This window comes from Salmo salar, chromosome 05, assembly GCF_965601325.2.
Source record: "Salmo salar chromosome 05, fSalSal1, whole genome shotgun sequence".
Lineage (NCBI taxonomy): Eukaryota > Metazoa > Chordata > Actinopteri > Salmoniformes > Salmonidae > Salmo > Salmo salar.
The window spans coordinates 48467443-48493959 of record NC_138295.1 but is presented as its reverse complement, the minus strand read 5'-3'; the positions used below and the strand labels follow the sequence as shown (position 1 = coordinate 48493959).

The window sequence follows — 26517 nt, the reverse complement described above, 5'->3', positions numbered from 1 at the left end:
CTAATAACCATTCACCCATTAAGAAAATGACTGTAAAAACTGTTAAATCCCCTCAAATGGATGGTTGAGAGGGATGAGGCAAAAGGTATGGCAAATAAGTCTGACAGCCCAATCGATTGGCAAACGTACTGCAAATGAAGATAGCATGTGACTAAACAAACAAAAAATAACCAAAAAAACTATACTATGAAACAACAAAATTTATATAAAAGACTCATAGTAAAAAGCTTGACATTTTGGGTGCTCCATCATTCATTGAATCAGATAGTTAATTCATCAAAAAACACACTGATATTGACAACTACTTGACTTTTGTTGGCAAGATAAGCAAACTTAGGCATGACGTGCCAGCAACGAACGCTGACACAACATATCCAAGTATATCTGACTTGATGAATTATGAAAGACAAGCACTGAGTGTGGAAGAGGTGAAAAAATTATTGACAAGCCACCGGGGTCTGACAATCTGGATGGAAAATGACTGAGGATAATAAGCCTACTAGAAAGTGTGTGACCTGAGAGCTGGAAGGAAGCATAAGTCATTCCGCTACCTAAGAGTAGTAAAGCCCCCTTTACTGGCTCAAATAGCGGACCAATCAGCCTGTTACCAACACTTAGTAAACTTGTGTTTGAACAGATACAATGCTATTTTACAGTAAACAAATTGACAGACTTTAAGCACACTTATAGGGAAGGACATTCAACAAGCACAGCACTTACACAAATTACTGATAGGCTGAGAGGGAGAAGTATGTCCATAATAAAGCACTGCTCTGCCTTCTTAACAACACTATCAATAAGGCAAGTCCTATAGGCCCTAGTTTTGTCGCACTTTGACTACTGTTCAGTAGTGTGTCAGGTGCCACAAAGAGGGATTTAGGAAAATTGCAGTTGGCTCAGAACAGGGAAGCTATATAACTTTTTGAGGATAGTTTCAGATAGTTATTGTTGGCCACCCGTGAGAGCAAATGTCATTCCTGTTAATCTGTTCTGTTGTATTGTCATCATTTGTTAAGGTTGAACACGACAGTTTTGTAGCTTCAATGAGGATTACAGATGTGTATGAGTTCCTTAAGAGCCTATGCAAACCCCAATGTTGGAATAGTTACCACTTTTTTACTATATAACCTGTTGGGGATCTTATCCCGGTATTGGGATTTATTGTCAAGAGACCATGGCAGGAAATTCAAAACTGCAAGAATCTAATCATTTCAATTTCGCAAACAATCAACTATTTTTCACCATTTGAAAGATAAACATCTCCGCAATCCAACCACATTGTCCGATTTCAAAGAGGCTTTACGGCGAAAGCATAAAGTTAGGTTATGTTAGGAGAGTACATTGAAAATAGCTGTGTGTAATGTTTTGTCAATTCAAAGACAGGCGTCACCAAAAGCAGATAACCAGCTAAAATTATGCACTAACCTTTGACAATCTTCCTCAGATGACACTCCTAGGACATTATGTTATACAATACATGCATTTTTTGTTCCATCAAGTTCATATTTATATCCAAAAACAGCATTTTACAGTAGCGGTGAAATTCAGAATTTTTTTCCCCTCAAATGCTTCCGGTGAATCAACGTTACAATTTACAAAATTACTATTCGAAAACATTGGTGAATTATAATATTGTCATTCAAAGAATTATAGTTTAACATTTCGTAAATGCTACTGCATTGCCAGATTTCAAAATAACTTTACTGGGAAATCACACTTTGCAATAAACGAGGTGCTGTGCTAAGAACAATAGGCTAGGATATACAGGTTAGCACCATCTAATATCAATAATACCATTGTCAATAATCCCTTACCTTTGATTATCTTCATCCATTGGCACTTCCAGAATCCCAGGTCCACAACAAATGTGGTTTCTTTCGACAAAGTTCATAATTTATGTCCAAATAACTCCAAGTTTTTCCATGTCGTTAGCGCTTCGGTAGGCTACTCAAAAGTAGGGCGGGGGGGGAGGGAAGTCACGACGAAAAGTAAAAAAAATAATCTATTTACGTTCGTTCAAACATGTCAAACGTTGTTTAGCATCAATCTTTAGGACCATTTTTAATGTGAAACATCAGTAATGTTTCAACCCGACCTCTCCTGTGTCTTGAAAAACGTTTTTGAAAAATGTCTCGCCTCACATGAACTCACATGAATGCGCAGGTGCGGGCAATAATGAAGTGACGACATCCCAGGGACGTCAACTTCTCTTCCTTGTCATCTGGTCTCTGTTCATCATAGACGCTTCAAACAACTTTATAAAGATCGTTGACATCTAGTGGAAGCCGTAGGAAGTGCGAAATGAATCCTTTGTCACTGTGTGATCTATTAGCAATGACTCGAAAAATAGTACAGCCACACAATTCTCATTTCCTGGTTGTAATTTTGCCTGCCAAATGAGTTTTGTTATACTTACAGACACCATTCAAACAGTTTTAGAAAATTCAGAGTGTTTTCTACCCAACTCTGTTAATAATATGCATATCCTAGCTTCTGAGTTGGTGTAGGAGGCAGTTAAAAATGGGCACATATTTTTTTTTTAAATTCTCAATACTGCCCCCTATCCCCAACAGAATAAAGAGGTAATTGCATTCGGATGACTGTCATGGCTCTATATGTAATCAGCAATGTTAATATTATATTAGAATACGTTCCCATGTGAAAGGTTCCCCTGTGTGACAATTTTTAGAACCCCAAAAGCTTCTTCCAGGCTCCTTGACTTCTAAAAGTGTACATGAACTCTCTACCCCCTTTCCTCTGTATGAAGGGTATATAAGCCCAATAAGGTGATCTGGCATGAAGGGAGTGTAGATTTTCTGTGACCATTGGGAGAGCCTTGGAATTGGTATAGGGACCGCCTGACTGACTGTAACTACTGTATACCCTTGGTGCCTGAATGGCCTTGGCTGGCAGAGCCCCCTAGGGTCCCCTAGAGCCCCCGAGAGTCAAAACAAAGCCCTAATCCCATACGTTGGTAAAGTCAAAAGCTTCAGTCTAATCCTGCCGCTTATTAACCCGGTTGTGTGAACTGCTCACGCTGCACTGCCCCTAGAATTTCTCCACAGGGCCGGAAAAAGCCACCACCACTGGAGGAAAAGGGGGGTGAGCTGCTTTGCTGATGGGCCCAAAACTAGAATACACCCATTTATCAGACTTCCGCCTAAAAGACTCTACAATAACAACGGTAACCTACCATACCAAGCTAACCAGAGGTATCAAAAAGAGCAATGATGCAAAGTCATGTAGGAATCCATTACCTTACTGATGATCCACAAGAGGTTGCTCCGAATGCTCTCCCAGATTTAGATTTGCAAAGAAAAGCTCTCTGAATATTGAAACAGAACATTTCTATCTCTAATCATCTGCACCTGTGTCCAATTATCCCTAAGTAATTGTCAGTGCCAGGTAGCGGGGTGATCCTGTAATGGCAGTTTGGACTGATAATGGGGCTTCCTTGGTGTATGATTGGGACTGCTGCAGCTTTATTTGGGCAGGAGAGGAGCAGTGGAGCGAGAGAACAGGAACAGAGGATGTGGTCTGGAATAAAGCCCTGCTGGATCAGGATCTTCCTCTATAGAGGATCCTATTAGTCACAGGGTTTAATGAGTCTCCACTGATTTGGAATAACAGAGAGGAAAAGGAGTAGATAGAGGAGAAGAATGGAGGGATGAGGAGAGAGGGAATGGAGAATAAGGCTAGGGATGAGGAGGGTAAGGCCAGTAGCAGAGGGATGAAAAGAGAAACAAATATTATTTACAGAAGTATTTAGACCCTTTACTCAGTACTTTGTTGAAGGACCTTTGGCAGTGATTACGGCCTTGAGACTTCTTGGGTATAATGCTACAAGCTTAAGATTTGATACCTGTATTTGGGGAGTTTCTCCCATTCCTCTCTGCAGATCCTGTCAAGCTCTGTCAGGTTTGGATGGCGAGCGTTGCTGCACAGCTATTTTCAGGTCTCTCCAGAGATTTTAGATCAGGTTCAAGTCCCGAAGCCACTCCTGCATTGTCTTCGCTGTGAGCTTAGGGTCATCGTCCTGTTGGAAGGTGAACCTTCACCCCAGTCTGAGGTCCTGAGTGCTCTGGAGCAGGTTTTCATCAAGGATCTCTCTGTACTTTGCTCCGTTCATCTTTGCCTCGATCCTGACTAGTCTCCCAGTCCCTGCCGCTGAAAAACATTCCCACAGCATGATGCTGCCACCACCATGCTTCGCTGTAGGGATTGTGCCAGGTTTCCTCCAGACGTGACGCTTGGCATACAAGCAAAAGAGTTCAATCATGGTTTCATCAGACCAGAGAATGTGGTTTCTCATGGCCAGAGTCTTTAGGTGCCGTTTGGCAAACTCCAAATGGGCTGTCATGTGCCTTTTACTGAGGAGTGGCTTCAGTCTGGCCACTCTACCATAAAAGCCTAATTGGTGGAGTGCTGCAGAGATGGTTATCTTTTCAGAGGAACTCTGGAGCTCTGTCAGAGTGACCATTGGCTCAGTTTGGCTGGGGGCGGCCAGCTCTAGGAATAATGTTGGGGGTTCCAAACTTTTTCCATTTAAGAATGATGGAGGCCATTCTTGGGGACCTTTAATGCTGCAGAAATGTTTTGGTACCCTTCTAGAGATGTGTGCCTCGACACAATCCTGCCTCGGAGCTCTAGGACAACTCCTTTGACCTCATGGCTTGGTTTTTGCTCTGACATGCACTGTCAACTCTGGGACCTTATATAGACAGGTGTGTGCCTTTTCAAATCATGTCCAATCAATTGAATTTACCACAGGTGGACTCCAATCAAGTTGTAGAAACATCTCAAGGATGTTCAATTGAAACAGGATGTACCTGAGCTCAATTTCGAGTCTCATAGCAAAGGATGGGATTACTTCCGTTTAATACATTTTCAAACATTTCTAAAAACCTGTTTACACTTTGTCATTATGGGGTATTGTGTGTAGATTGCTGAGTATTTTGTTTTATTTAATCCATTTTAGAATAAGGCTGTAACGTAACAAAAATGTTGAAAAAGTCAAGGCATTGTATTCAGCCAGTCTTGTGGAGGACAATGGAAGTTAGACAAATACTACATTTTCATAAACTAACACGTATTTGGCGTTACATATTGAATTCCAAATTGCCCTGTGGATTGGTAAGTAATTGGCCAAAATTTCTACCAAGCCAATTAGCAACTGAAGCAATTATCATATAAGTCGTTATCAAAAAAACGTCTCAATAAGGTGCAGAGCGTTCGATTTGCCTGCTGGGGGCAAGGAGACCCCCAGCTCCTCTTAAACCGTTGACAACTGTGTGCCATTTTCAAGGGATTTTTAAATAAATGTTAACTATTTAGTTGTAACATCATCACCTCTTGACAAGCATAGTCAGAACTCCACATTTCAAATTATTTCATGAAAAACAATCAGTAATGATCAGTAAACATCAATTGATCATATTTTTTCAGATATGTGAGGGTAGCCTCACGATATCTCTCAATATTGGCCACCATTAATTGGATATATGAGTGATATAAAACAAATGTAAGCTTTAACAGACAACTATGATTGGTTTAGGTTAATTTCCCATCCTTTGTGGGTTCTGCCTGTCAAGCAGCAGAAGGGTGCATTTTCCGATGTACTGTTAGCTGATATTAGAATGTTTAGTTTGCAAGCTACTGGTAGAAACTTTACACAGTTGGCTAAACATAGTGGTAAGTAGACCTAGTGTACTTTTTCTCCAACCAACATAGTGAAGTTAGCTAACATTATACCCTTTTCAACATTGTTTTTAAGAGTGTTTAATCACGATTGCTGCAGACAGCCATGATAGGCTAAAGTTGAAGTCGCAAGTTTACATACACGTAGTTTGGAGTCATTAAACTTCCGACCTCAACTGTACATACCTCTTGCTTCTGGACAAGCTAAACACCTTCTTTGCCCGCTTTGAGGATAACACAGTGCCGCCGACACGGCCCGCTACCAAGGACCGTGAGCTCTCCTTCTCCGTGGCCGACGTGAGTAAGACATTTAAAAGTGTTAAACCTCGAAAGGCTGCCGGCCCAGAAGGCAACCCTAGCCGCATCCACAGAGCATTCGCAAACCAGCTGGCTGGAGTGTTTACGGATATATTCAATCTCTCCCTATCCAAGTCTACTGTCCCCACATGCTTCAAGATGTCCACCTTTTTTCCTGTACCCAAGAAAGCAAAGGTAATGAAACTAAATGACTATCGCCCTGTAGCACTCACTTCTGTCATCATGAAGTGCTTTGAGAGACTAGTCAAGGATCAAATCACCTCTACCTTACCTGACACACTAGACCCACTTCAATTTGCTTACTGCCCCAATAGACCAACAGACGATGCAATCGCCATCGCACTGCACACTGCCTTATCCCATCTAGACTAGAGGAATACCTACAGTTGAAGTCGAAAGTTTACATACACTTTGGTTGGAGTCATTAACCTCGTTTTTCAACCACTCCACAAACTTCTTGTTAACAAACTATTGTTTTGGCAAGTCGGATAGGACATCTACTTTGTGCATGACACAAGTAATCTTTCCAACTATTATTTACAGACAGATTATTTCACTTTTAATTCACTGTATCACAATTCCAGTGGGTCAGAAGTTTACATACACTAAGTTGACTGTGCATTTAAACAGCTTGGGAAATTCCAGAAAATGATGTCATGGCTTTTGAAGTTTCTGATAGGCTAATTGACATAATTTGAGTCAATTGGAGGTGTACCTGTGGATGTATTTCAAGGCCTACCTTCAAACTCAGTGCCTCTTGGCTTGACGTCATGGGAAAATCAAAATAAACCAGCCAAGACCTCAGAAAAAAATTGTAGACCTCCACAAGTCTGGTTCATCCTTGGGAGCAATTTCCAAATGCCTGAAGGTACCACGTTCGTTAGTACAAGCAATAGTACGTAAGTATAAACACCATGGGACAACGCAGCCATCATACCGCTCAGGAAGGAGAGCGTTCTGTCTCCTAGAGATTAACGTATTTCGGTGTGAAAAGTGCAAATCATCCCAGAACAACAGCAAAGGACCTTGTGATGATAATGGAGGAAACAGGTACAAAAGTATCTATATCCACAGTAAAACGAGTCCTTTATCGACATAACCTGAAAGGCCGCTCAACAAGGAAGAAGGCACTGCTCCAAAACCGCCATAAAAAAGACAGACTACGGTTTGCAACTGTACATGGGGACAAAGATCATACTTTTTGGAGATATGTCTTCTGGTCTGATGAAACAAAAATAGAACTGTTTGGCCATAATGACCATCGTTATGTTTGGAGGAAAAAGGGGGAGGCTTGCAAGCCGAAGAACACCATCCCAACCGTGAAGCACGGGGGTGGCAGCATCATGTTGTGGGGGTGCTTTGCTGCAGGAGGGATGGTCCACTTCACAAAATAGATGGCATCATGAGGGAGGAATATTATGTGCATATATTGAAGCAACATCTCAAGACATCAGTCAGGAAGTTAAAGCTTGGTTGCAAATGGGTCTTCCAAATGGACAATGACCCCAAGCATACTTCCAAAGTTGTGGCAAAATGGCTTAAGGACAACAAAGTCAAGGTATTAGAGTGGCCATTACAAAGCCCTGACCTCAATACTATAGAAAGTTTGTGGGCAGAACTGAAAAAGTGTGTGTGAGCAAGGAGGCCTACAAACCTGACTCAGTTACACCAGCTCTGTCAGGACGAATGGGCCAAAATTCACCCAACTTATTGTGGGAAGTTTGTGGAAGGCTACCCAAAACGTTTGACCCAAGTTAAACAATTTAAAGACAATGCTACCAAATACTAATTGAATGTATTGTATGTAAACTTCTGACCCACAGGGAATGTGATGAAAGAATTAAAAGCTGAAATAAATCATTCTCAATACTATTATTCTGACATTTCACATTCTTCAAATAAATTGGTGATCCTAACTGACCTAAGACAGGGAATGTTAACTAGGATTAAATGTCAGGAATTGTGAAAAACTGAGTTTAAATGTATTTGGCTAAGGTGTATGTAAACTTCGGACTTCAACTGTATATTTATTGATGGACCACATCAAATTGGTTCGCTAGCTCAGAACAGATCACTTCAATATGGCTAGTTAACAAACTAACTTTCAGGGGATAAACTAGATGGCTATATACAAATATTGTTTGATTTGCTTGCCATCTATAGTGGTGATGACAGCAGTCCGACAGAAAACCATACATTTTTTAAACAACATCAGTTGTTAAACCATATTTCTCTGCTTCTTTTCTCTTTCATGACATACAACCAGGTGTTTGCATCATTTCTTGTTTTGTTCTTTTTTTTGTGCTTTTCAATTATATTATTAGGCTTTATTATTATTATTAGCATACATTGTAAATTACATCACATTTAATATATATATATATATATATATATATAAAGTCAATAACTTCCCATTATTCTAGGTATGGCTGACTTGAATAGATTCTCCAATATCTTGCATTTGTTCCCAGATTTGCTTTGTTCTGCCACACTCTAATAATAAGTATTGAAGTGTTTCTTAATCAGTGCATGATGGCATTGGGCATTTTTTTGTTTTAACATAACATCTCCATTGGACTACTGCTCTCACCGGGAGCCGTCGCACTGAGATTAGCCACGCTGTGTCTCTTACATTTTCTGAAAAGTGATTTGCCCATGACAAGCACTTTCCAAAATCCTAATCTCTGATGAAGCAAGCTAAATGACAAGTTGCTTAGCTAGCTAGCTATATGCCAAATGGATAGGCCACCCTCACGTATCTGAATACAGTACATGATCAATTGATGTTTACTGATCATCAAAAGCATGAGTTACTTGTTGTATAACTCTGATCATAGAGCTAAATGTGGAATAATCGGAAATGTATAGTTCTGACTATGCTCTTCAAGAAGTGATGGTGTTAAAACCAAATAGTTATAACATTTATTTAAAAATCCCTTGAAAACCGCAGGTAGTTGTCAATGGTTTTAAACGAGCTGGGGGTCTCCCAGCAGCCAAATCGAATGCTCTAAACCGTATTGTGATAATGACCTATTGCTTACCTACCCATACTCTCAGATCACCTAGGGGCTTGGGGTTGATCTATAAATCAGCCACAGCCTTCTTCAAGTCCTGTACTCACCCCTCTGAAGTTGCTCATGGCCTGGAAGTAGACGAGGTAGCTCTTGCGGGGGTCCAGCGGGGTGTTCCAGTAGCCATTGTAGGTGTGGTTGTCCCCCACGGTGAAGGGGCTGGCTTCAGGCAGGCTGCTGGGAAGCAGCTCGGCCGTGTAGTAGTGGGGGGTCCCTCTGGCCTGGGCCTCCCCATGGGATATGGGCAGAGGGTAACAGTCCTGAACCCCCAGTTCCCTCTTCACCTTCCAGCCACTCTCCTCCTTTACCACAATCTGGTACGTACTGGTGGAGAGAGAGCACAATACAAGATGTTGGTATACATTATTGTAAAATGTTTCTCATTAAGTTTGGTCATATAGGGGCATTGGCAAATAATATGTATGTGCTGTAAATGTGACATCAAAATGTCTATAAATCATATATCAAATCAAAGTTTATTTGTCAAGTGTGCCGAATAAAACAGGTGAAGACCTTATAGTGAAATGCTTACTTACAGGCTCTAACCAATAGTGCAAAAAAGGTATTATGTGAACAATAGGTAAGTAAAGAAATAAAACAACAGTAAAAAGACAGGCTATATACAGTAGCGAGGCTATAAAAGTAGCGAGGCTACATACAGACACCGGTTAGTCAGGCTGATTGAGGTAGTATGTACATGTAGATATGGTTAAAGTGACTATGCATATATGATGGAGAGTAGCAGTAGCGTAAAAGAGGGGTTGACGGGTGGTGGGTGGCAGGACACAATGCAGATAGCCCGGTTAGCCAATGTGCGGGAGCACTGGTTGGTTGGCCCAATCGAGGTAGTATGTACATGAATGTATAGTTAAAGTGACTATGTATATATGATAAACAGAGAGTAGCAGCAGCGTAAAAAGAGGAGTTGGAGGGTTGGGGGGGGCAACCAATGCAAATGCATATATTTATGTACATGTCTGTGTGTGTCTGTTGCTGTTGTGTTCTCACCTGATGGGTGATCCCCTGCCCAGGGCGGGGCGAAGCAACACAGTGATCGTGCTCTCTGTTTCACTCAGAGGGGACAGCATGTCTCCATAGTCAAACATTGGAGCTGAGGAGACAGAGCACAGGAGTACAGACAAAATTATATTATATTGCAATTAGACTGACCTTGTGATAAACAAGATAATATACATACGCACATACACAAACACACTTATACACATGCTCACACACACATAGTCTCACGCCACACACTCACACACGCAGACATGCACACAGACACATCCTTCATCAATCCCCTTTAAAACCAGCTGAACTGTGTCTATCCACACATCCTATCTAATAAACATACAGCCTCTTCCCTATTCTCTCATAAAAGGTCTGCAGCCCCATCAAATCTTGTGAGTCACTGTTCCCACAGAATTGTCCCTCCCGAATTTCCATATGTTCTGGTTGTCTTGGATACCGAGTGCAATTAAAAGTCCTGGAAGTGGAGGACAAATAGTAGGAGCTTCTCATTTAAAGGGATTTGTCCAAGCTGCGTTTCTCCCAGGAGATGCCTCCTGCACGGCATGTCTTTAATATCCCTAGTCAATTAGTGAAGGGGAGGAAAGGTAAACTATTACGGAGAAATGGTATGTCATGTACATGTTCAGTACATCATTAATTTCTCCGTAATAGTTTACCTTTCCTCCCCTTCACTAAGGTGAGGTGTTTAATAAGTGTTTATTTTATTCACACGTAACAAAAGCTCTAGCGTGTTACAAAGAGTGTGAGTTGTTTGATGTCAGTAAGGTGTTGATCGGTTGGGAATAGGTTTTGAGGGGGTTTATTGGAGTAAGCTCAATGGAGCTAAAGTAAAAATTAACTTGAGGGTTGGTACAGTTCAGTGTGTGCTCTGTGGTAGTTCACTCTGGAAGACTGTAGAAGGCAGGCTCTGTGGCTGTCTTAGTAGGGGTGCACGTACATTATGTGGAGTTCGTTATAAGCGCTGTAAGCTAGTTGTCAATGTAGCAATGAGAGATGTTCAGTACAAGTGAATGTTCTGCTGTTCTGCACTGTAGGCCATTCGAGGGGGTATGGAGGGGGAGGATGACACATAATGGCTTTTTGGACTCTTTATGGCCACGTACCAGCAGGTCCCTGTCTGACGTACAGCCACCAAAGAGTGATTGAGCTGTAAATCTATAATTAAAGAACTCTTAGTACTCTCCTTTGCATGGAGACACACTCATACACCCACTGAGAGAAAGAGAGAGGTGCATTGAGGTTTCCTCTGAGGTTTTTTACTCCTGCCTTTTTACACAGGGAAACATGCATCATTAAAAGTGAATGGAACACCAGGGATGGATTTCCTTCTCCAGTAATAAGCTCAGAGTCTGTCTCTCTCTCAGCTGGGAGATGCTGCATGGTCCCATGAAGATAGCACTGCATCTATCCTTACACATAACAACCATTGTTTCCTCTCTGCTGTTTGTGCTTTGTTGTGTGCAATGAAAGCGTGTCAATCCTTTTGAGAGGATGGGAGTGGTAGTACTTATATTCTTGGAGGAGTTGTTTTGCCACTGCAAGAGGATAAAGCAACTGAGGTTGAAAGTCAAATTTCAGACCCTGATAATAGCACAGAGTGAGTGAAACCTACTATAGCTAGCTACACAACTGCGCAAGCACAGACAGTCTTCAGTGAGATAGAGAGACTGCAGTATTGGGAATATATGAAATTGATGGGAGACATACACCATATAGAAGAGGACATGACATTGGTATCTTTTCCTCTAATGGATACAAAGGAATGAATTAGTCTATCTCACAACATTCACTTGAGACCCAGAGGAGTTGTGATTACAGCCATGTGCAATATCAATTAACATATTGCTGTAACACCCTTCAGACATACACTACATGACCAAAAGTATGTCGAAACCTGCTCGTCGAACATCTCATCCCAAAATCATGGGCATTAATGTGTAGTTGGTCCCCCTTTTGCTGCTTTAACAGCCTCCACTCTTCTGGGAAAACGTTCCAATAGATGTTGGAACATTGCTGCGGGGACTTGCTTCCATTCAGCCTTGAGCATCAGTGAGGTCGGATACTGATGTTGGGTGATTAGGCCTGGCTGGCAGTCGGCGTTCCTATTCTTCCCAAAGGTGTTTGATGGGGTTGAGGTCAGGGCTCTGTGCAGGCCAGTCAAGTTCTTCCACACCAATCTCAACAAACCATTTCTGTATGGACCTCGCTTTGTGCACGGGGCATTGTCATGCTGAACCAGGAAAGGACCTTCCTCAAACTGCTGCCACAAAGTTGGAAGCACAGAATTGTCTAGAATGTCATTGTACAGTATGCTGTAGTGTTAAGATTTCCCTTCACTGTAACTAAGGAGCCAGAACCATGAAAAACAGCCCCAGACCATTGGCAATATGCATTCGGGCAGGTAGCGGTCTCCTGGCATCTGCCAAACCCAGATTTGTCCGTCGGAATGCCAGATGGTGTGTTCTGAATTCTGTTATGAATGTATTGTAATGTTTTTAAAATTGTATAACTGCCTTAATTTTGCCGGACCCCAGGAAGAGTAGCTACTGCCTTAGCAACAGCTAATGGTGATCCATAATAAATACAAATACAAATGGTGAAGCATGATTCATCACTCCAGAGTACGCGTTCCCACTGCTCCAGAGTCCAATAGCGGCATGCTTTACACCACTCCAGCCGATGTTTGGCATTGCACATGGCGATCTTCGGCTTCCATGGCTGCTCGGCCATGGAAACCCATTTCATGAAGCTCCTGACGAACAGTTCTTGTGCTGATGTTGCTTCCAGAGGTAGTTTGGAACTCAGTTGTGAGTGTTGCAGCCAAGGACAGATGATTTTTAAGCGCTACACGCCTCATTTCTCGGCAGTGCCGTTCTGTGAGCTTGTGTGGTCTACCACTTCGCGGTTGAGCCGTTGTTGCGCCTAGACATTTCCCCTTCACAATACAGCACTTACAGTTGACATGGGCAGCTCTAGCAGGGCAGAAATTTGACAAACTGACTCGTTGGGAAGTTGGCATCCCATGACAGTGCCACATTGAAAGTCACTGAGCTCTTCAGTAAGGCGATTCTACTACCAATGTTTGTCTATGCCTGTGTGCTCGATTTTATATGCCTGTCAGCAACTGGTGTAGCTGAAATAGCCAAACCCACAAATTTCAAGGGGTGTCGACATCCTTTTATATATATATAGTATATTTACAGACTCCTGTTATCTCCTTCAGACAGTTGATGTTCAACTTTGATCAAAGCTAGGTACAAAGTTTGATATGGCACACACATGGACACACATGTACACATGGATTTTGTATTGTAGATACAGTGTATTCAGAAGTATTCAGACCACTTGCCATTTTAATAATTTTGTTATGTTACAGCCTTATTCTAAATTGGATTCAATAGTTTTTTCCCCTCATTAATCTACACAATACCCCAAAATGAAAAAGCAAAAATAGGTTTTAAGAAATGTTTGCAGATATGGCAGCGATTACAGCCTCAATTCTTCTTGGGTAGGACGCTACAAGCTTGGCACACCTGTATTTGGGGAGTTTCTCCCATTCTTATCTGCAGACCCTCAAGCTCTGTCAGGTTGGATGGGGAGAGTTGTGGGCACAGCTACTTTCAGGTCTCTCCTGAAATGTTTGATCAGGTTCAAGTCTGGCCACTCAAGGACATTCAGAGACCTGTCCCGAAGCCACTCCTGCAGTGTGTTGGTTGTGTGCTTAGAGTCGTTGTTCTGTTGGAAGGTGAACCTTTGCCCCAGTCTGAGGTCCTCAGCGCTCTGGAGCAGGTTTTCATCTGTACTTTGCTCCATTCATCTTTCCCTCGATCCTGACTAGTCTCCCAGTCCCTGCCGCTGAAAAACATCCCCACAGCATAAGGCTGCCATGACCATGCTTCACCTTAGGGACGTTGCCAGGTTTCCTCCAGATGTGACATTTAGTATTCAGGCCAAAGAGTTCAATATTGGTTTCATCAGACCAGTTAATTGTTTCTCATGGTCTGAGAGTCCTTTAGGTGCCTTTTGGCAAACGCCAAGCGGGCTGTCATGTGCCTTTTACTGAGGAGTGCCTTCTGTCTGGCCACTCTACCATAAAGGCCTGATTGGTGGAGTGCTGCAGAGATGGTTGCTCTTCTGGAAGGTTCTCCCATTTCCACAGAGGAACTCTGGAGCTCTGTCAGAGTGACTATCGGGTTCTTCGTCACCTCCCTAAGCAAGGCCCTTCTCCCCCAATTGCTCAGTTTGGCCAGGTGGCCAGCTCTAGGAAGAGTCTGGGTGGTTACAAACTTCTTCCATTTAAGAATGATGGAGGCCACTGTCTTCTTGGGGACGTTCAATGCTGCAGAAATGTTTTGGTACCCTACCCCAGATCTGTGCCTCGTCACAATCCTGTCTCGGAGCTCTATGGACAATTCCTTCGACCTCATGGCTTGGTTTTTGCTCTGACATGCAGTTGTTGACTGTGGGAACTTATATAGACAGGTGTGTGCCTTTCCAAATTATGTCCAATCAATTTCATTTACCACAGGTGGATTCCCATCAAGTTGTAGAAACATCTCTGATCAATGGAAACATGATGCATCTGAACAAAAAATGTTGTCTCATTGCAAAGGGTCTGCATACACCTGTTGTTTACTAAGCACGTGATTAATACAATTTCATTTGAAAAGCAAAATTGCCAATCAGTACATTGACTTACAGCAGCAGCACAATTTTCAAAGTCAGATGTGAATCCTCAGAGAAAATCAATTGAACAAAAGTTAAAAGGTAGTTTCTCCACAAAGTAAATAAAACATGCTCTCAGAAATAATTGCAAAAAAAAGTCAAGCTTGTCTGTTTTTTATTTTTAATACATTTGCAAACATTTCTAAAAACCTGTTTCGATTGTCATTGTGGGGTATTGTCTGTAGATTGATGAGGAAAACATTTATTTTATTCATTTTAGAATAAGGCTGTAACGTAACAAAATGTGGAAAATGGGAAGGGGTCTGAATACTTTCCGAATGCACTGTAAATGTGGCGGCAGGTAGCCTAGTGGTTAGAGCATTGGGCCAGTAACTGAAAGTTTGCTAGACAGAATCCCCGAGCTGACAAGATAAAAATCTGTCGTTCTGAACAAGGCAGTTAACCCACTGTTCCCCAGTAGGACGTCATTGTAAAAAAGAATTTGTTCTTAACTGACTTGCCTAGTTAAATAAAGGTTAGGCACTGCCTTAATGTTGCTGGACCCCAGGGATCCTCAATAAATACAAATGCAACTGGATAGACAAACATTCAAGTGTGAACACATACACCTGCAGTTGTACACACACATTGACACTCACCAGAAATGTTGGTGGTGATCTCAGTTAGGGCGGTCTGGCCGAAGCCCTTGGTTGTGCGGGCACGGACAGAAATCAGATATGTGGTGCCAGGGTGAAGGTTGGAGAACATGTGATAGGTCTCGTTCCTCAGCTTCGACACTGTTCTCCTAGGTCCTGGCACGTTGATGCCTGGGTCAGACGACTCAATGCTCTGATAGCTGATCTGTGGACAGATTTTAAAAAAGACACCAGAATGATTCATATAGCAATTATTACTGAGAGCATGAGTTATTTACTTTGTGGAGCAACTACCTTTTAACTTTTGTTCAACTGATTTTCTCTGAGGATTCACATCTGACTTTGAAAATTGTGCTGCTGCTCTAAGTCAATGTACTGATTGGTAATTTTGCTTTTCAAATCAAATTGTATTAATCACGTGCTTAGTAAACAACAGGTGTGTACAATGCAGAGAGTAAGAAAATAGAGAAATAATATAAAAGTAAAACATCCAATAATAAAAGTTATAATAGTATATAACTTGGCTATATACTGAGTCGATGTGCAGGGGTACAAGGTAATTGAGGTAGACATGTACATATAACTAGAAATAAAGTGACAGAAATAGTAGCAGCAGCATATGTGATCCAGTCCAGTGTAATGCTGTTATTTTTTCATGAAAGTGGAATCATTATCAAACCGTTATTGTTTTGTCTGTTTACAGATTTCCCAACCTGCGGGTTGCACAATAACAAGATGTTAATGATTTTGTCTGGCTTGCTCATCAATTCATAATGGTCAAGCCTGAAGGACATTCATGCTAATGTGGAAATGTGTTCTGTGTGAAATATTGATGCTGTTGGAAGCAATTTTTTCCCCACCCAGTCAAACTATCTTATGGGATTCCACCCATGTGGGGTCAGAGAGTAATGTAAAAACTGGGAATGTTAAATAACACAGACATGACTTGCTTCCCACTGACTTGAACCAAACTATTGAACCAGACTATGCAGATTATTTTAAGAGCACGATATGCCCATGCAGGCGTGGAAACTGTGAAGACAGCCAATGACTGTACACAGTACACACAGAGACCTATGTGTTCCTCATAAAAAAGCCAACGTAAAAGCCGATAATAGCCTTCAGAAAGAGCAAAGAGGACCAAGGAGGGGCTTGTGAGGCTGGAGTCGTGGTGCTCGATGGGCTCAGGGAGACTGGTCAAAGCTTTAATGGGAGAGAAATGAAGAGGATTCCTTCTGTGGCTCTGTCTAAAAGCTCTCTTTGTCAGCTCAGAGAAATCAGGATGCTACAGGGAGAAAATCCATCCACTTTATATGTCAAACCACAAATCCCATTTAATAATATCCTCCTTGAGATGACATTGAAAGAGAGAGGGCTGGGTGAAGGCTTGAGGCTGGTATAGGTAATACTGTAATGAGCCCCTACCATAGGTGAAGACAAAAGGGTGAAAGCGAGACTAACGTTACCAATTGTCTGTTTTCATCTGCGACCTACTCCAAAATTAGCATGAATAAATTAGTGCTAATAAATGAGGGTGAAAAACATGATGATGACTGGCAGTGCTACAGTATATGCTGATAAATATTTTTCCTCTTGGTGACAATGTGCCAGACTATTTGCTAGCTCTAGATGTACTGTTAGATGAGTGGAGAGAAACAGAGAGCGCTCTGGGGATGGACTATGAGCCTGTAAAAAAATGCCATACACAACCACACATATAGAGAGGCTGATATGTGCTGTAGCTTCTGCCTGTATTCTTAACGTCAAACAGCTGTGTTGTGTCTTTTACGTCAATTAACAGCCACCTGTAAAATATAGCTATTGTTCTGTCCTTGTTTCTAACTCTCTGTTTGAAAAGTTCTGTGACATTTCTCTCCTAGAACTTACCTGTGCTAATCAATGCCTGTGACACTGCTCTTGCTGACCTAAACTACACCAATCAATCACTACAAACTCTAATAGGATATGATGGTCAGGAGGGTGAACCTGAGAATTTTGGGAGGAGATGTTTAGAGGAAGATGATTGGAGGGCATTGAACAGAGTGGGAAGCATCCTTACCTCATATTGGGTGATGAGACCATTGGGTTCCACTGGCTCCTCCCACTTGAGGAAGATCATGTCTTCCAGGGGAGTGAAGGTCAGCGATTCAGGGGTGATGCCACCGGGAACTATGGGAAACAAGCAACAGGTCAGGAAATTGAAGCAGTAAAATCATGGCAAGTATCTCATAATGTCAATATCATATTCAGTGTTCAATGTCACTGAGTTTCTCTTACAATGTTAGCCTTAGAACTGAGAATTCTGCATCATGTAGGACATTAAGGACTATATTTTGTGTCAGAGTCAGAGAGTGTACAAGCAAAGAGAATAGGAGATGATTGATGGATATAAAACCACTGAAGTAGAGTAATCACTATAGTAAAAATCAAGTACTTACAATCAATCAGACTGATCAGGTTCATATTACATAATATAGATGTCACGTCCTGACCAGCAGAGGGAGGTATTGTATTAGTTTTGGTCAGGACGTGGCAGGTTTTTTGTGTGTTAAATGTTGTGTTGGTGATTAGGACTCCCAATTGAAGGCAGGTGTGTTGAGTTGCCTTTGATTGGGAGTCCTATATAGGTGTGTGTGTTTTTCTTTGGGGTTGTGGGTAGTTGTTTTTGCACTGCGTGTTGTGTGCCTGCAAAACTGTTCCTGTTTTCGTGAGTATCATTTATTGTTTTCCCTGTGGATGCTTTACTTGTGTTTATATTAAAACTATGAGTATCCACATTCCCGCTGCGCCTTGGTCCATTTTTGAAGACAGCTGTTACAATAGAGACCCCAAAAGAAATTTCTTTGAGTACTGAGTCTGACAGTGACATGAAGACTACTGTAGCTCTGCTGGAGTCACTTTTATTGATAACTTTGACACCTTCTGGAAACAGAAGATACTCTTCAGGAATGATGGCATCCATCCAAATCATCTTGGCTCCTGGACTCTGTCCACACATTTCAAGGTTGCATTGAAACAATGACTGGTAAATGATCCAAGACCAGCTCAGTTAATCCCTACCATTGTGACAATGAGTCGTCACAACGCTGCATCAAATGTACATGATCTTAGGGGCATTGGCAAACACAATGTAAGTAATTTAATGTCTGTACCCCTAATTGTACTGAATACATCTGTTCATCCTACAGCTATTGTAAGCAGTAATCATGAGCCTATAAACCAGAGTTACACTTTTAGCACTGTGGCGGTGTGCAATACTAGGAAGACCTCAGCTCCAATGTACATAACATGAGTAAGTCTACCTCTAAGCTTCCCAGTAAAGCATTAAAAACAATCAAGCAACCCAGAAAGGTTATAAAAATAGCCCATTTTAACATATGTAGCCTAAGAAACAAGGTCCATGAAGTCAATAACTTGCTTGTAAACTGATGACATTCATATTCTGTAGTTACAAACAGCACAGGAATTAAATCAACAACATGTATTGATCACATTTTTACTAAGCTGCAGATATTTGCTTTAAAGCAGTATCCAAATCCATAGGATGAAATTATCAAAATATAATAGCCATATCTAGGAAAAGCACATTTCCAAAGTCTTGGCCTAATATAGTGTATAAGAGGTCATATAACAAGTTTTGTAGTGATTCATATGTTGATGATGTAAAGAATATTTGCTGGTCTGTGGTGTGTAATGAGGAGCAACCAGACACTGCACTTGACACATTTATGAAACTACTTATTCAAGTTACTAATAAGCATGCAACCATTAGGAAAATGACTGTAAAAACTGTTAAATCCCCTTGGATTGATGAGGAATTGAAGAATTGTATGGTTGAAAGTGATGAGGCAAAAGGTATGGTAATTAAGTCTGGCAGCCCAACTGATTGGCAAACATACTGCAAATTGAGAAATCAATCACTAAACTTAATAAAAATAAAAATAAACTACACTATGAAACAAAGAAATGATATAAAGAATAATAGTAAAAAGCTTTGGGGCACCTTAAATGACATTTTTTGGGGAAAAAAAGCCAAGTCGGCTCCTTCATTCATTGAATCAGATGGCTCATTCATGAAAAAAGCCCACTGATATTGCAAACTACATTAATTACTTTTTCATTGGCAAGATAAGCAAACTTAGGGATGACACGCTAGCAACAAACGCTGACACTACACATCCAAGTATATTGGACCAAATCATGAAATTTACGAATTCCGTAAAGTCAGTGTGGAATAGGTGAAAAAATAATTGTTGTCTATCAACAAAATTACTGAGGATAATAGCAGACGATAATGCCACTCCTACTTGCCACATCTTCAATGTAAGCCTACTAGAGAGCGTGTGCCCTCAGGCTTGGAGGGAAGCTAAAGTCATTCCACTACCCAAGAATAGTAAAGCCCCTTTACTGGCTCAAATAGCCTGTTACCAACCCTTAGTAAACTTCTGGAAAAAAATGGTGTTTGACCAGATGCAATGCAATTTTACAGTTTGACAACAGAATTTCAGCATGCTTATAGGGAAGGACACTCAACAAGCACAGCACTTACACAAATGACTGATGATTGGCTGAGAGAAATTGAAGATACAATTATTGTGGGGGCTGTCTTGTTAGACTTCAGTGCAGCTTTTGACATTATTGATCATAGTCTGCTGCTGGAAAACTTGTGTTATGGCTTTACACCCTCGGCTATAATGTGGATAAATAGTTATCTGTCTAACAGAACACAAAGGGTGTTCATTAATGGAAGCCTCTCCAACATAATCCAGGTAGAATCAGGAATTCCCCAGGGCAGCTGTCTAGGCCCCTTACTTTTTTCAATCTTTACTAAAGACATGCCACTGACTGAGTAAAGCCAGAGTTTCTATGTACGTGGATGACTCAACACTATACACGTCAGCTACTACAGCAACTGAAATGACTGCAACACTCAACAAAGAGCTGCAGTTAGTTTCAGAGTGGGTGGCAAGGAATAAGTTAGCCCTAAATATTTATAAAACTAAAAGCACATAATTTGGAACAAAACACTCACTAAACCCTAAACCTCAACTAAACCGTGTAATGCATATTGTGGAAATTGAGCAAGTTGAGATGACTAAACTGCTTGGAGTAACACAAGTAAACAACACACAACACAAGAACTGTCATGGTCAAAACATATTGATGCAGTTGTAGCTAAGATGGGGAGAAGTCTGTCTATAATAAAACGATGCTCTGCATTCTTAACCTCTATGGGCTAGGTGGGACGCTAGCGTGCCACCCGTGGTGCACTCCATCAACAGCAGGTGCATTTCAAGAGCGGCAAATTTGAATCCAAATAAATGTCAAAATTCAAATTTTTCAAACATACAACTATTTTACACCCTTTGAAAGATAAACATCTCCTTACTCTAACCACGTTTTACGATTTCAAAAAGGTTTTACGGCGAAAGCATAAATTTAGAGTATGTTAGGACAGTACATTTACAAGAGTTGTGTGTAATGTTTTATCAAGTCAAAGACAGGGTCACCAAAACCATAAAACCAGCTAAAATGATGCACTAACCTTTTACAATCTCCATCAGATGACACTCCTAGGACATTATGTTAGACAATGCATGCATTTTTAGTTCTATCAAGTTCATATTTATATCCAAAAACAGCGTTTTACTATGGCATTGATGTTGAGGAAATCGTTTCCCTCCAATAACCGGCAGTCAAGTCAGCGTCACAAATTAAATAATTAAAATTAGAAAACATTGGTAAAATATTATATTGTCATTTAAAGAATTATAGATTTACATCTCTTGAACGCAATCAACTTGCCAGATTTAAAAATAACCTTACTGGGAAATCACACTTTGCAATAATCTGAGCACTGCGCCCAGAAAAATACGCGTTGCGATACAGACTAGACGTCATGTTGGGGAGATCTAAAATCGAGAATACTATGTAAATAATCCATTACCTTTGATTCTCTTCATCAGATGTCACTTCCAGGTATCACAGGTCCATAACGAATGTAGTTTTGTTCAAAAAAGCTCATCATTTATGTCCAAAAATCTCCGTCTTGTTAGCACATGATCTAAGCCAGCCGGACTTCTCGTCATGAACGAGGGGAAAAAATATATTTACGTTCGTTCAAACATGTCAAACGTTGTATAGCATAAATCATTAGGGCCTTTTTTAACCAGAACATGAATAATATTCAAGGTGGACGAATGCATACTCTTTTATAACGTATTGGAACGAGGGTACCCAACATGAACTCGCGCGCCAGGTGTCTAATGGGACATCATCGTTCCATGGCTCTTGTTCGGTCAGATCTCCCTCCAGAAGACTCAAAACACTTTGTAAAGGCTGGTGACATCTAGTGGAAGCAATAGGAAGTGCCAAAATATTCCTCAGCCCCTGTGTTTTTCAATGGGATAGGTTTAAAGGTAATACAACACATCAGGTATCCACTTCCTGTCAGAAAATGTCTCAGGGTTTTGCCTGCCAAATGAGTTCTGTTATACTCACAGACACCATTCAAACAGTTTTAGAAACTTTAGAGTGTTTTCTATCCATATATAATAAGTATATGCATATTCTAGTTACTGGGTAGGATTAGTAACCAGATTAAATCGGGTACATTTTTTTTATCCAGACGTGCAAATGCTGCCCCCTAGCCCTAACAGGTTAACAACACTATCAACAAGGCAGGTCCTACAGGCCCTAGTTTTGTCGCACCTTGACTACTGTTCAGTCGTGTGGTCAGGTGCCACAAAAGGACTTAGGAAAATTGCAATTGGCTCAGAACAGGGCAGCACGGCTGGCCCTTGGATGTACACAGAGAGCTAATATTAGAGATGTCAATCTCTCCTGGCTGAAAGTGGAGGAGAGATTGACTTCATCACTACATAGAGCCATGACTAAATGGAACTATCCCCATCAAGTCACTGATGCAAGCAGTAAAATTACATTTAAAAAACAGATTAAAAAAACACCTTATGGAACAGCGGGGACTGAAGCAACACAAACATTGGCACAGACACATGCATACACTACATGGATTTAGTACTGTAGATATGTGGTAATGGTGGAGTAGGGGCCTGAGGGCATACATTGTGTTGTGAAATCTGTGAATGTATTGTAATGTTTTAAAATTGTATAAACTGCCTTAATTTTGCTGGACCCCAGGAAGTGTAGCTGCTGCTTTGGCAGCAGCTAATGGAATCCATAATACATACAAATATAATTGTTGTACTATAGTGGACAGGGCATTTTTATTGTACCATGAGTCGAATGCCTTCAAAATATCAAAATACCTCAGTGAAATAGTGGTGATTAAATGCATCCTCAGCTGATGGCCAGTGATGACATTCCTTAGTATAAATGCTGAATGCTGTTAAAACTCTGTCTGGCCTGGACACCAGGGGAAGCCTGGCCTAGACACACCCCTATAAAAACAATGCTAACTGTTTTTATAGTAGCCTCTGTGCACTGTGGTTTTCTATTCCAGACCACAATCCCCATTAGTCTCTCTCCCTCTCTTTTTCTCTCGTTCTCATTCGCTCTCTCACACACTTTTTTTCTTTCTCCCTTTGGTGTGAAAACAGTGCGTTCGTTTAGTTTCTTTTTAATGGAAAAATATATCTGTCCTTCAGCCAGGCATCTGCTATGCACAGAGGCTGTTGGCTGCCTTGGCTCAAAAGGAATATATTGAGAGATATGGGGGAAAATCCATTCTCTCTGGCTTCATTTTCATTTGAGAAATGAGACAGATCCTTTGGTATGCTGATGCAGCCTCTTGGAGATGGTCACAATGCTTTTATTCTAGTCTACTGAGACACAACTGCATGGGACAGGAGACGAACCATGATAGTTATGAATCCCTTCAATCAAAGTGTAGCTACTGATGTTGACTGACCCAGTGTTATCAATCCCAACTGTATACACAAACTGTATAGACAGCTAGAATTTTTTCCCATTTGAATGGCATTATAGAGCAGAGATAATACCCTCCGGAGAAAGGTTTTGGATGACTCCCTAGGTACTTTCGGTTATTTTGGTCTCACAGACGTTTCACCACAACCTAGACAGACACCAAAGTGATCCCTGAACAGTCTGTCACTAAAACAGCTAAATGTTTCTTACAGGTCTCTGGGAAGCAGGGATTGAGAAGGTAGACAGTCATGTGAGGAGGTTGGAAAGCAGCCAATTAGGGCACTCTAACACAAGACGGTTCCTATCATTCTACTTCCTATGAATATGTGCCCTGTACGTATCAGTTCCTTTTTATGTCTCAAACATTCTCCCATGTTATTCTGGTTTCTATGAATATGTACCCTGTATGAGCTGCTACGTACAGTATATGTCTCCAACATTCTCCCATCACTTACTGTCCTCTTCAGTCTGGAAGGTGACCTCCCGCCCCTCCTTCTTGCCCTCAGGGTTGGCGAGCGCCAAACGGACCTGGATGGAGTGGTAGGCCGGCAGGTCGCGCAGGGTGAAGCGTGAGGCATTGTGCTCAACCGCCAGGCACTCGCGCACAGTTGTGTTGTGCCCACTGCCGCCCCCTGAGGTGGCATAGCGGTAGCACAGGGACACAGAGTAGGTGTGGCAGCGGGTCAAGTTGTAGGCCAGCGTCTCCCACTGCAGGGTCAGCTGCCTGGACTGGATCTCTGAGGCTGTGAGACTTTGCAAGGCCCGTGTGGGTTCTAACAGAGAGGGAATGCAGGAGGAAGGGAGGGAAAGGAAGAGAGAGAAGGCAATGTTATCAACTAGGTCCAGGTCTTCTTTTGAAAACATGTTTTTATCTCAAGAGACTAACCTGGTTAAATAAAGCTTAAATAAAAACGGTTTAAACAGTGTAAATTACGAAATGCACCAGTTATCTTTATTGCTGGGTCATTTTGGATAGGCTGCTTGTTTTTAGCAGTCACCCAGTTACTTCTGGTCACTGCTGGGTTTGGGGTCAACCCTGTTTCCTTTGACTCAAGCAGAGAGAATGAAAGCCTTGTCTTTCTATTCCTCCCTCAGCAGAGACAGATAGAGGGATACAGAGGTACTGAGAAGCCTCTGTGCCTTCAAGCACAAGCCAGTCAGTGTTGCAGTAAGAGATACAGGCTACAGGGGTGAGCCAAGGACAATCTCAGGCAACACACTACCAATGGAGGCATTTGTCACAGCCCATTATTGATGCCTTTTTGTCAAACAGTATTCCACATAATGTATTGTATTTCTTTGTTCTGTTAATAGGGATTCATGACTAATGGCGGAGGAGAGTGAGAGTGACAGAGGAGATATGGAGCGGAGGGCTCAGCAGTGAGAAGAGTAAGGTTATACCAGCCAACGTCTTCATTCCTGCACTGACTATCACACTCAAAGGGATTCTTCTCTTACTGCAGCTATTTGTGCTGAGAACTAAAACAATGGAGCTAATGCATCGATAAGCGAGGGGAAGCTTAAAGGAACAAAGGCAGTAATCAAAGGAGATGGATTTGAAAGGTGCTCTCTCTAAATATGCAAGGACACATACGAGCACAAACAGGCACATGCACACACACTCTAACTCACCACTCAAAAGGTAATCTCTTCCTTGCGGATATTTATCTTTTTATCCCTTATATCTCTCCCTGAAGTTTATCCATTTATCCCTTCCTATTTATTATCTTTCTCACTGAAGCAGAATTTCATGACACTGGCAATCTATACTTAAGCCTTTCCACAGTCACCAGTTTACTTTCCAAATTTTTTTTTTTGCATTTCGGTCTAGAAGGATGCATGACCACTGCATTGTTCTGAACATCAGTTTGTGACAGCAGAAAAATATATGTGGGCTGGGTAATCAAGTAGTGGTACATTAGACGCGGCAGAAAATGTTTGAACAATTGTTCAATTTGATTGAGGATTGTCGTTATGGTGTAATTGATAGTCTGCACAGTCTCAAAGCCAAATAAAGAGGGGCTTTAAACTGACGAACTGATGAAAATAAAAAACACAGAAGAGGACACAGTGTGACCATTGTGGATTTTCATCAAATTTGACTTTTGTGCCAACACCCTTCCCCTTGCCCAGTCAATTTGCCTGCATGCCACACTCGACTGTGTGCAACGCACAATCCCTGGCAGCCTTCGGAGAGGGGTTGCAGTATCCCCAACATGGCCCAGAGCGACATGCTTATTCCTCACAGTATAGAAATGAGAGGAAAGGAAGGGGAGAGCTTCTGGTTTATTACCCCCACTAATACTGATCCATGGGATTAACTGTGGACAGGGTTGTCCTTGGCCTGGGTTGGTGCTAAGCTGTGGAGGGAGTCTGTGGAGACTTAACCACAGGGGAGATGGGTGATGAAGGAGGAATGAAGCAAGATGCAGTCACTGACAGAGAGGCTGCCATAATGGGCAAGGAAGACGAGCTGTGAAAGGCATGAGCACTCTCTGTAATGTTCCTAATTTTAGTCGGGCACCGGCATGAAGCCCCTCGCTCGGCAGAGAGGTTTGGTGGCAGGGGGCTCTCCAGAAGGCTCAGTGACCCAGAAGCAGGTGGAAGCCTATTAATGTGGTTTGGAAATAACTTGTCTCCTCTGTGATTTACTTGAGGGCTTTTAGCTACGATAATGCAGCCCTGCTGATAATCACAGTGATGGCTCATCAAGCACACCTGGCTGGCCATCAGAGGCGGGCGGAGACCATGTTCATATTCACGGCCATTAGTTTTACAGTACTCACAGGAGGACGTCTAGGCTCCACTATATAGGTCAGAGCAAGCCAGGAAGAGAGGCATTGTTCACACGGAACAGCAGAACATACCCAGTCCATGACAACACTTTTTTTTGGAGAAGAAATTTACTTTAGTCAGAATAACACCCAGAGGGTCCAAGCCTCCCATCTGTTCACTCTGGTAACTAGCACACTCCCAGAGATCCCCACTGTGACAAGACCATATTTGTCCTTATGCTTAGACCTAAGCAGCCCAACAAAGGTGAGGAGGATCATAAGGCAATGATGAAATGTGGGGTCAGTGTGGGTTCTGGACCAGATGGTCTGGGGGACAGGGGTCAAAGGAACGCAAGGGTGTCATGGTGGTGATTAGAGACTCATGGAGGGTGGACC

General features: G+C 41.8%; 1 protein-coding gene across 5 annotated transcripts in view; it reads right to left on the bottom strand.

Annotated features, from left to right (window-relative positions):
- The window catches only part of LOC106604982 (receptor-type tyrosine-protein phosphatase U), a 242004-nt gene that overhangs the window by 53042 nt on the left and 162445 nt on the right, over positions 1-26517 (bottom strand). For all 5 annotated transcript variants that reach the window (XM_082975231.1, XM_082975229.1, XM_082975232.1 and 2 more), the window contains 5 exons: positions 23803-24120; positions 17499-17608; positions 15443-15644; positions 10095-10197; positions 9137-9410 (listed from right to left, as the gene is read on the bottom strand). In XM_082975231.1, the coding sequence (XP_082831357.1) occupies positions 9137-9410; positions 10095-10197; positions 15443-15644; positions 17499-17608; positions 23803-24120 (1007 nt within the window). The remainder of the gene's footprint in view (positions 1-9136; positions 9411-10094; positions 10198-15442; positions 15645-17498; positions 17609-23802; positions 24121-26517) is intronic.